This window comes from Scylla paramamosain, chromosome 21 (assembly GCF_035594125.1).
Source record: "Scylla paramamosain isolate STU-SP2022 chromosome 21, ASM3559412v1, whole genome shotgun sequence".
Taxonomy (NCBI): domain Eukaryota; kingdom Metazoa; phylum Arthropoda; class Malacostraca; order Decapoda; family Portunidae; genus Scylla; species Scylla paramamosain.
In genome coordinates, this window is record NC_087171.1 from 2261439 (window position 1) to 2274040 (window position 12602).

At 37.1% G+C, this 12602-nt stretch overlaps 1 protein-coding gene across 3 annotated transcripts in view; it reads right to left on the bottom strand.

Moving 5' to 3' along the window:
• Positions 1–12602, bottom strand: part of LOC135110854 (tRNA endonuclease ANKZF1-like) — a 169324-nt gene that overhangs the window by 2518 nt on the left and 154204 nt on the right. For all 3 annotated transcript variants that reach the window (XM_064023462.1, XM_064023461.1, XM_064023460.1), the window contains 2 exons: positions 10665–10806; positions 9324–9530 (listed from right to left, as the gene is read on the bottom strand). In XM_064023462.1, coding sequence (XP_063879532.1) covers positions 9324–9530; positions 10665–10806 — 349 coding nt within the window. The remainder of the gene's footprint in view (positions 1–9323; positions 9531–10664; positions 10807–12602) is intronic.

Consider the following 12602-nt stretch of genomic DNA (forward strand, 5'->3'; position numbering starts at 1 on the left):
TGAGGAAATGAAGGCAAGTGTAAAGGATGTGGAAATGAGGCAAAATAAGTGGTTAAATGAATGTAAATTTGAAGAAGAATCACTAAAGAGAATAATAGAACAACAAGAAAATGTGAAACAAAACCTCAGACAGAAAGTGGTAAATGTTATCAAAGAAGAGAAAAAGTTAGTGAGAAACACCATAGAAAAATATAAACAAATAATTGTATTTGATTTAAAGGAAGAAAAATAGTAAGCAGAATTCAAAGACAGGAAAATGAAAAAAAGCACCTGTTGAATAAGTTACTGAAGAAAGTGACAGGTAAAGACAGCCAGGTAGTAAAGCAAGTGGAAGAGTTCCATAGAACTGGGAAATATGAAGAAGAAAAAATGAGACCCATAAGAATAAGGTTTGCAACACAGGTACAAGCAGAAGAGGTAATTAATGGGTCTTGGAGGTTGTGTGGAGATGAAAAATATAAGAATGTATGGATAAACAGGGATATGGATGAGATTGAAAGGTTGAAGCAAAAGGAGCTGGTAAATGAGGCTAAACAAAAAAACGAACAACGAACGGAAGAGAAGTTTTCTGGGAAGTAAGAGATATGAGGATAAAGAAATAGTACATCAAACAGTAAGTAAGGTATGTTATACTAATGCAAATGGATTAATGTCAACTAAAATTACATTAAATGAATTGTTAAACAGAAATGCACTGGGTGTTTGATTATGTGAGACAAAATGGAAAAATGAATGGGGAACTCTTGACATTGGTGATGATAGATATGATTTAAGGATGAAAAATAGATGTGACAAGGGAGGAGGTGGAGAGACAATTCTGACTAAAAAATGTGTGAAAGTGGAGAAGGTAATAAAAGCTGAAGACAAGTCTGAAATTCTACAAGTGATGATTAGAAGTGGAAATGAATGGATAATGAACTATGAAGGAGTGTATGTGCCACCTGTGACCAATGCTTGGCAAAAAGAAGAGCACAAAGAGATGTTGGTAGATGTGTCAAAAGGTCTTGAAAAGATTGTGATGGAAAGTAGTGATATAGTTATTGTTGGTGATCTTAATTGTAAGGAGATAAATTGGGAGACATTGACAACTACTGGAAGAGAAAGCTCATGGAGTAATAGACTATTGAACTGGGCAGTGGAAAACTTGATGACTCAATGGATTGATTGTGATACCAGATTTAGTGGACTAGAGATAAACCATCAAGAATTGATTTAGTGCTTACCAAGGACATGGAAATTATTGAAACTATACACTATGATAGCCCTCTAGGTAAAAGTGATCATGTGTTGATGGAATTTAATTTGAAAAATGAAAATGTAATCATTGATGAAAATTATAAGGTGAAAAGATTGAAATTGACTTTGAAAAATCAAGAAAGTACTTTGTTGCCATGAACTGGGAAAACTTTGAAGATGCAGATGTTTTGGAAAAAAATGGGATAAATTTATAAGGATATATAATTCTGCTGTGACCTCACTGAACGTTTCCCTTTGTGTCACACAAAACTACAAGCACCTAATAACACACACACACCCTTCACTCAAAAATTTCAAAATTATCAATCATGGCGACTCCTACACCAGCCTCGGAGTCCCCATCTGGGGAGGGGACCATAAATGTCCCCAGGTTGGACTGCCTTTCTGTTGACGACCCTAAGTGTTTTGACAGCCCCCCTCAACTTTTTCTTCATTAACTTCTGCAACATTCACAGTCTAAGATCTAATTTTCAATTTGTAGAACACCACCTCTCCTCTTCTAAACCTCATCTTCTTTTCCTCACTGAAACTCAGGTGTCTGAGGCAACTGACAGTAGCCCCTTTTCTGTTCACTCCTACTTTCTCTCTATCCTCATTTTTTATCCAAAGCTGGATGTTGTGTTTATGTGCGCAATGACTTAACCTGCTCTCATGCCCACGCTCTTGAATTTTCTGAGTTTTCCACCATCTGGCTACAACTACAGAGTTGCTCTCATACTAAATTTATCTGTGCTGTATACCTCTCACCTAACTCCTCTGACTATAAAAAATTCTTTGACTACTTAACTTCCAAAGTAGAGCACATTCTGACCCTCTTCCCTTTTACAGAGATCACCATTCTTGGAGATTTCAATGTTCACCATCAGCTTTGGCTTTCCTCTCCCTTCACTGACCATCCTGGTGAACTAGCCTTCAACTTTCCTATCCTCCATAACATAGAGCAATTGACGCAACACCCTACTCGTATTCCTGACCGTCTTGGAGATACAACCAACATTCTTGACCTTTTCCTGACCTCTAATCCTTCTGCTTATGCTGTCACCCTTTCTTCTCCGTTGGGCTCCTCCGATCACAATCTCATATCTGTATCTTGTCCTATTGCTATTGGAGTGATAGGACAAGATAAAGATATGAGATTGTGATCGGAGGAGCCCAACGGAGAAGAAAGGGTGACAGCATAAGCAGGATTAGAGGTCAGGAAAAGGTCAAGAATGTTGGGCGTATCTCCAAGACGGTCAGGAATACGAGTAGGGTGTTGCACCAATTGCTCTAGGTCATGGAGGATAGCAAAGTTGTAGGCTAGTTCACCAGGATGGTCAGTGAAGGGAGAGGAAAGCCAAAGCTGGTAGTGAACATAGAAGTCTCCAAGAATGGAGATCTCTGCAAAAGGGAAGAGGGTCAGAATGTGCTCCACTTTGGAAGTTAAGTAGTCAAAGAATTTCTTATAGTCAGAGGAGTTAGGAGAGAGGTATACAGCACAGATAACTTTAGTATGAGAATGACTCTGTAGTCGTAGCCAGATGGTGGAAAACTCGGAAGATTCAAGAGCGTGGGCACGAGAGCAGGTTAAGTCATTGCGCACATAAATGCAGCATCCAGCTTTGGATCGAAAATGAGGATAGAGAAAGTAGGAGGGAACAGAAAAGGGGCTACTGTCAGTTGCCTCAGACACCTGAGTTTCAGTGAGGAAAAGAAGATGAGGTTTAGAAGAGGAGAGGTGGTGTTCTACAGATTGAAAATTAGATCTTAGACAGCGAATGTTGCAGAAGTTAATGAAGAAAAAGTTGAGGGGGGTGTCAAGACACTTAGGGTCGTCGACGGAAAGGCAGTCCGACCTGGGGACATTTATGGTCCCCTCCCCAGATGGGGACTCCGAGGCTGGTGTAGGAGTCGCCATGATGATTTTAAAATTTTTGGGTGAAGGGTGTGTGTGTTATTAGGTGCTTGTAGTTTTGTGAGGAGGAAGAGAGTTGTCTTTAGAGGGCAGGCTGTGACTGCCCCCTTGTATTGTGAGACACAAAGGGAAACGTTCAGTGAGGTCACAGCTGGGTTTAATGATAAGTTCACAGCACCCCCTGAACAGTGCTTTAAACCTCACTGGGAGTAATTATTGTTTCGGCAGGTGTCTATTGCCTCCTCCTAGTATGTAGGGTATGCAGGGTGAACTTGTCCCCATACAGCAGAACTCCTGAATTCCATCTAACACTGATGGTAACTTGTGATGATGTTCAATTTCCACTGAGAAGGCTACTCAAATAGGAAAATTCTGTGATATACCTGCAGTTACCTGACTGTTAGTAAATGGTGAATCAAGTCTTATTCATTGAGCTTTCCTCTTACAATGGCCTGTCCTCTGTGCTCTTTACTTATTAGGGGATGGAATTCCTAGTTAGAAAAATACTGTAAATGTGTTTGTTACCCATTTGTTTGTATGTTGAACTAATGTTTGTGCCCTTGCTGACACTGACTGACAAAATTACTGTGTGCAGGATTACATCTAGGGAAGCTCATGAGATCACTGAATGAGGAATCGAGCCTCCCATCCCTATGTCTATCTGCAAACAGTTGCCATTCCCCTCATTGTAATCATGGGAGCTTGAACTAGAGCAGTTCAGAAATGTCACTGTCCAGCTTATCACAGTCAGGCACTGTGATAATTTGTTTCTGTAAAACTAAGGTTTGCTTTCTTGATAAAGTTATAAATGTATAATGTCTGACAATAATATATATATATATATATATATATATATATATATATATATATATATATATATATATATATATATATATATATATATATATATATATATATATTCAAAACCACAATTTCTAGCCCCTTCATAAAACTGCCGCACCTGGACTAGTTTCCTCCAAGTCAATTCCTACGTACTGGGTGCAGGGCTTAATATGGGTTACAAGGTCTAATTTTGACTCATGCACCCTTCTTAACAATGGTTGTAATGAGGTCATCAGTCTCTTTTATCCACCTACAGACAAGGGAAATACTCTAACAACACTTAACACCCACAAATGTGAAAGGATCAACAACCACACCTAAGGAGAAACAATTATAACAAGCAATAACATATATATGGCTGAGGTATAAAACCCCATTGGACAACCACCCTCAGTAACAAATCTTCCCACTGTTGAACGACATGTTATATTTCTTGCAAAGTAGTATTGTTTACTACTTCCAGGACAGCAGCCCTTGTTAGGACGTTGGGAGGAAGTAAAGTTCACTACATAGCTATTCACTTAAGTCTTCTGTGGCTGAGCAGCCTAAGCCAACAATAGCATTTAACACAAGCTCACTAACAAAGGAAACAACTACAGACAAGTGCTCCCAAACAAACAGGAGGGTAATTCACCTCCCACTGTAACACAACTCGGCTTGCACACAAGCTCTGCTGAGGAGTCATGTCCCTGATAATGTATTACAAATTAACTACATTTCTTGGCAGACTAAATTGGAGACTTGTATGCTATTTAAGTAGGACTTGGCATACAGCTAGTAATGACTCACTTATATTCTTAAAGCAACTGACCCAAGTAACTGTATTCCTGCATCAGTCTCCACCAGATATTACTGCCTGCCTCAATATGTCCATTCTGTCTAAGCACTGGGTTGTGACTGAGCATGGGAAGTATGCCAAACACCCTCCTGCTCTGCTGCTAGGGGGGGAGGGGGGTGGCAACATACATACACACCCACCCGCTTGCTTATGTGAATAAAACATTTCACTTCTAAAAATTGTAATGATTAACCGATGGAGGCCAGACAAATACTGATTACTTTATTATTAAGAGCAACTCTTCTACTAAATACTGTACTGGGTGAAACTTAAATTGAAAGGACAAGAGGAAGTAAGGAAATTTACATGAGGAATATGAATGACTGCATGGATAAATATTATACTAGGAGCTTCAGGCTGGGTAGGCTATTTGTCAGGGACATGTCTAAGTCTCGTCCCCAGCCTCTCTCTCTCTCTCTCTCTCTCTCTCTCTATTTTTCTTCTCATTTGTTTTTACTTCCTTCTTTGTTTTATATCACTTTACCTCGCTTCACACAATATATATATATATATATATATATATATATATATATATATATATATATATATATATATATATATATATATATATATATACAGTAAAATCCCTCTTATCCAGCATCAACGGGACCGCTGACATGCCGGATACTTGAATATTGCCGGATACTTGAATAGAAGTGAAATTATGTCCACAATCACCACCCTACACTCACGCATCTTACCATAACAAAGATCAGCTGATCTTAATCAGCAGCTGATCTGATCAGCTGCTTAAGTGTAAGCACAACACGCTTCCTCTTTTCTACAACTTTAGGCATGATGAAGGTGTCAGGCAATAAACAGTGCACACGCGGGACTGAGTCACTGAGTAAACACAGTGCAGTGGGCTGCGGATGGCACAAAGCAGTGCGCTCTGGTGGCGAGGGGACAAAGTATGCCTCGTGTGGGAATTTTAATCGATTTTATGAGTACACATTGATTTTTTATTGATTTTAAGGCTCTGGGAAAAATGTGCCGGATACTTGAAGCTGCCGGATACTCGAATGCCGGATAAGAGGGATTTTACTGTATGTATGTATGTATATATATATATATATATATATATATATATATATATATATATATATATATATATATATATATATATATATATATATATATATATATATTATGCGGAGAGAGAAAGGGAGAGAGAGAAAATGGAAAAAAAAATAAAAAAAACATTTGGCTCAAAACAAACATCACTTTCAAAATTTATTTTGATATCTAAGTGGCTTCAAATCACAACAGATTCAGCAAAGTTGTAGAAGCAATCATTGTCTTTATCACCTAGTATGAATTTCAGTTGTTTTCCTTACAATCACAAATAATTACTTTTGAACTATAATTTTGTTGTTGCCTGTTCTACATTAAAATTCAACTACTAAATGAAACCACTTTCAAAGGGGCAGAGTTTGGGGAAAGTGTTTGGTGTGATACATGTGAGTTGGGTCCCTGGCCCAGATCCTGGTAACACTTTTTCAGTGTGGCTAAAACTCGCTTAACTAAGTAAGCAGGTGTTCATCCATTGCAAACCCACAGTAGTATTCATAATATCTACCTACAGGTTCATAATGCTTCCCTCCCTCCTCCTCTCTCTCTCTCTCTCTCTCTCTCTCTCTCTCTCTCTCTCTCAACATTATTGAAATTATAATAATAATAATAATAATAATAATAATAATAATAATAATAATAATAATAATAATAATAACAATAATAATAATAATAACAGCAATATTAGTAATAACGTGTGTGTGTGTGTGTGTGTGTGTGTGTGTGTGTGTGCTACATACTGTAAAAATATAGGGTGCAATCCCAAGCTTCCTATCTTGATGAAAGGTGAAGCCACCACTCCCATCAGTAGATATTATGAAGCTTTCATAATGATATTTAGGAAAACTAAGCCTACTGTGCTTATCACTGCTGCTAATCAAGAACATGACTGAATTACCAGTTCAAATGAAATCATTGCTCTCCTTGTCTCCCAGCACTCCCTTGTTACACAGGCAAGCTTTACGTTACTGTCACTCATCAGCACCTGCATATTTTTGTATTGTTATGTGTCGTATACCAACAAAATAACAAAATGTACTGATTCTGAGATAGTGACTGATAATTCGATGCCAGCATCATTACAGGAACAATAGGGAGTTGAAATGAAAACAAAATGTTTACTCACTTTTACTTATTTATTTAATTATTTTTTTGTATTTTATGCATAGCCTACTGTAACCAATTTATACTCTAGAGATGCAGCATTGTTTTTGTAACTTGATGTTAGGTTCAGTTTTCCTAATCATCATCTGGTAGCTTGATGAAACCAGACATAACTGTGTAATGTCCAGCTCCCTCTCTTCCTCTGCATAATATCATTCAAGGGTAGCTGCCATGGCTGTCGCGTGGTGTGTGTGTATGTGCATGCATGTGTGTATGTGCAGAATATATCCATCTGATGTGAAATGATGACAGTGATGTGGAGAAAGCAGATATGAGCAATGGTGTTAGGAAAAATCATGGCCAACATTGCATTTAATAATATGTACTACACTATAGGTAATTAGATGGAATGGCGCCGTATGATATGTTAGGCCCTTTTGCTGCGAGGCAATCAATAGAACATTGTTCATTCAGTGATGCTCACTCGTACTTAACACACGATCCCCCAGTCAGAAAGAGCGAAAATCCAGGAAAGCCGCAGATGATAGGGTTAAGGTGCTTATGAGAGACCACTTAGTAAAAATGCTAAAAGGTAGTGCTAGATTTTACTGTATACAGCCTTGGAAGTGATGTCAAAAGAGAAGACAGTGATGACAGCTATTTTAAACTACTAGTGCCTTGTGATATAAGAAAGTGTACTGACCCCAATGTAATGTAACCTTCCTCTAATGGCACTACTGAACATATTCTGTGCCAATTGTCAGTAATACTGAAGACACTGAAAATAGAGACTATGAGCTTGATAAGGATGCTTTACAGTGAGCTGCATCACTGTGGTGTGTTACTAAACAAAAGCATGTGTTTTGCTAAGTGTAAGAGGGAGAGGGAATGTATGAAGAGAGAGAACAAAGGAAAGAGGCTGAGAAGGAGACAAATAGAAGGAAGAGAGTAACTTAGGGGGATGTCTGGTATGACGAGTTTTTGCCATACTATTTACTTGTTTTACACAGAATTTTACACTGGTAGGGCATGGCATATACAACATTCCTCTACCTTTATTTTTTTAAATTTCAGAAATAAAAAAAATTAAGGCCTCTTTTCAAAATCCTAGGAAAAAATAATAAATCATATGATATTGTGCCACTCATGTAGGTATACTACTGATCTCTAACTGACTGTTTGAAATTCTGATTCTTATCGCTGAATTTGAGAAAGAAATTTTTCTTGCACCTTTCAACTTTCAGCAAATTTTGACTTTATGAAGATTTTTTTTTTTTTGTATGTATAATAATCAATTTAAAATTATAGATGCATACGTTTGTAGATCTTAGTCCATTCTAATGATCCTGAAGGTTTGATGGGAATCTATGAAGCAATGGTTAAGCTTTGGACATTTATAATAAAAAAAATATTTTGAGATACAGGCTCCTAAACATTTGTGTTACTCATCATTCTCTTATTAGTCATCACTGCACTTTTTTATTACATTTACTGTGTTTGTGTCTGTTCACATTTTTCATTTTTCATTTTTTTTATTTATTTATTTATTTATTTATTTTTTTTGTCTTCCAACTGGACGGGATATCCCCTTAAGTTAGGGAAATATATATGCATATAGATTAGGCTAGAATGAGAGTAGCTGGGAAGTTCTCCCCACTCTCCTGTCCTGTGGGGCAATCATTTGAACAGTGTGCTGTCATGGTGATAGTTGCACCTCTAAACTGAGAAATTTTGGTCTCTGGATTTTCATGATGAAGGATGTATGAGTCTATTACCATTTACTTTAACATGAGAAAAGCATGCACACATGATTGAAAAAAGCTATTTTTGGCAAATTACCAAAGGTTCCTTACATATGAGAAGAAATGTGCAAGAAACCCCACAGGCAAGGGATTAACACATTATAGGCATGGAGAGCAGCACAAATGATTGAAAACATACTGTCTTTTAGCAAAATGTCAACTCTCTTGCATGTGGTGAGAGGCATTTGTAAGAAACCTCACAGCTTAGGAATGAAAAGAAGAAAAAAAAAATGGGACAGTTAAAAGAGTGAAGACTACAAAGATCAAATTTCAGTACACCTGCATGCAGAAACACATCTACTGCACCTATTCATCAAAGAATAAGGGATAGATTCTGTAACAGATATAAAATTAATAGACTGACACATCCACTGCTATAACTTAAACATGCTACTAGAACAGTAAGAAACTTCATATCCTCTTGCTATCTCTTGTATCCAAGATCTAGTATATCCAGGTGTAATGAAGAAGTCCATAATTATAGTAATATCCTGAAAACAAAGACATAACATACCTTTTCTCTGTCACTAAGTTCAAGAAACTTTTTCTTATCTTCTTCTTCAGCTTGCAAAGCTTTTCTTTGTTCATTTTTTATTCTTTCTTGCTGTTTCTTTTCTCTTTGTCTCTCCTGCTTGGCCTGCCTCTGAGCTTTCCTTCTTATGGCCAGCTTGGCTGCCTGTTCTAATTCTTGCTCCTTGGTCAACGGACTTGGAATATTAGCCTAAATGGAATTGGGTGTAAATTACTTAGTCATCTGAAGTTTGAATATATTCATAAAATATTTGCAAGAAAACATATTCTTCATTAAATACATCACAGGTGACATGACCAGACTCTTTAGGTTTCTTTGTAAATTCAAATATTATACTAATAGATAGTACTCAACTAACATATTCTGAAAAGGAATATGTATTATATATTATTTAGACATTATGAAGCTCCAATCAATAACAATGTGATACATTCACAATAATGTAGTCACAAGGAGCCTCAAAAATTGTGCCTGCTGTACACTAGTAGTGGTACTATACAAGATGTCTGCAACCAAAAAATCACAAGAACATCTCAAATTAATTCACCTCATGGCTAAAAATATTCTCAATGCATCTACAAATCTCTTTTCATCAGAGTTTGAATATTACTTGTGATCAACCTTGATATATTTATGTCAATTAATTCTCAAATCTAATTCAAAATGTGTTTCTTTCTTCTTTGTGATCTTTAGGATGTGTAAAATAAGCCTATAATGAATGAAGAATCTTCACACTTCAGTTTAGAGTAAATGTACACAAGGTGACACTTGAAAGCCATGATAAAAACTTAACCAAAAGTTACATAGACAGCTGTTATGTTCTTTTAACCATAACTTTAGAAGAGTGGATTAACCATTCCTCAACCTCAGCTATCTCCATTTTTGGAGCATCAACAAATTCTAATGGCTTAACAGACATGGGAGGAGCAATGCAAGCAACACTACGACCTTCTACTTCCCACCCAAGCTCAGCAAATTGTACTGATTATTTTAACTATGAGAGAGAGAGAGAGAGAGAGAGAGAGAGAGAGAGAGAGAGAGAGAGAGAGAGAGAGAGAGAGAGAGAGAGAGAGAGAGAGAGAGAGAGAGAGAGAGAGAGAGAGAGAGAGAGAGAGAGAGAGAGAGAGAGAGAGAGAGAGAGAGAGAGAGAGAGAGAGAGAGAGAGAGAGAGAGGGGAACCTGGCATTACATTTTTCTAGATCTATCCTCCCCCATCAGCTTTCTCTATTAACATAAATAAGGTCACTACCCTACACACTCATGAAGTCCTTGATGCATAAATAACAATCATTTCATGATGCTTGCTGCATATCACAAACTTACCTTCTTATAATCATATTTATCCGGCCACTGTGCCATGAAGCGCCTGAAGGTATTACGACACTCTTTGTCTGCAGCATCATCAAATGGAAGCCTCTTGGCACCATCAGTAACACTTGGGTTGCAGCCGTGCTCAAGGAGCCACCTGAGAAGTAAAGCGAGTTCTGTTAAGAACATAAGAAATAAGTAAAGCTGCAAGAAGCCATCAGGTCCCTGTATGAAATATACCTACCTATTTCCACTATCAACCCTATCCATAAATTTGTCTAATCTTCTCTTAAAGCTCCCTAATGACTCAGCACTAACAACTATCAATTCATCTATCATTCTATTTGAGAACCAGTTCCTTCCTATCTCTTTTTAAACCCTAATTTTTCAAGCTTGAACCTGTTATTTCTTGGTCTATCTTGGTTACTGATCCTAAGAATTTTGCTCACATCCCCCTTGTTATAATCCTTATACCACTTACAGACTTCTATCAGGTCCCCTCTTAACCTACATCTCTCTAAAGAATGTAAATTTAACAGCTTCATTCTCGCTTCGTAAGGAATACTTCTCATCCCCTGTATCCTTTTAGTCATTCTCTTTTATACTAATTCTAATAGGCCTATATCCTTCCCATAATATGGGGACCAGAACTCCACAGCATAGTCTAGGTGAGGTCTGACCAGTGCCAAATTTAACTTTAATATTACTTCAGGTCTTTTACTTTTAACACTCCTAAAAATTAATCTTAATACCTTATTTGCCCTGTTTCTGGCCTCTATGCATTGCTTTCTTAGATGGAGTTCAGAGCTAATTATAACTCCTATATCTTTTTTGTACACTGAATCTACCAGAGCTTCATTGTTTATTGTGTACCTAATGTGTGGGTTTCCTCTACGTATGCTAAGTACTTTGCATTTGTTAATATAAAACTGCATTTGCCATCTGTCTGTCCATTCATTCATCCCATCCAAATCTGCCTGCAAGGCAATGGCATCCAATTCTGACCTAATTAATCTATCTTTATGTAATCTGTAAATTTACTAACCACTACTAATTTCACTGATATATACTGAAAACAACAATGGCCCTAATACTGATCCCTGCAGCACCCCACTAATTACTTAACCACACTCAGATTCAAAGAAGTTTATTATAACTCTCTGTCACCTATTGCTTAGCCACGACTTTATCCAGTATAATACCTCCCCATCTATCCCATGCGCCCTAACCTTTCTCAGGAGTCTCTGATGGGGTACCTTGTCAAACGCTCTACTAAAGTCCAGATATAGAATGTCATAACTATTGCCATTATCTGCCACCTCATAAACTTTATTGTAAAAACTTAACAAGATCGCCAAGCAAGACTTCCCCTTTGTGAAGCCATGCTGTGACTGATTTATCGAGTTATGTTTGTCTGAATGCTTCTTAATATTCTTTGCTATTACTGACTCCATTATTTTACATACAAGAGAAATTAGGCTGACAGGTCTATCATTAGATGTTAAAGTTTTATCTCCTTTCTTAAAGATAGATACTACATTCACCTGTTCTACTATAACATACAGACAACATCATAATACCATATTTCCATGAGTATAGATTGAGTTCTGAAGGCCAAATATTTAGGCAAAAGACTGGGGATTGACCTAAACACCACCAATCAGATTTCCTAAGTCGAAAATTCAGAAATTCAAGCATGATAGGAAGTGCCAGTAGCAACTCTTGGCTTTAGAAATGAAGTATTTACTTATTATGACCAGTACACAATATAAATTTTTACCAGTTACTAAGTAATGAAGAGATGTGTTGTGCCTCTAGCAGATAAAGCTCATGAATATATAATAGGCTACTTGACTTATTTTATATTGTGGTTTCAATAGTCTTTGTTGAAATGCTGATCACAGGTTTGGTCACCATATGCATATACAATTCATACATAATCAAAAACACCCA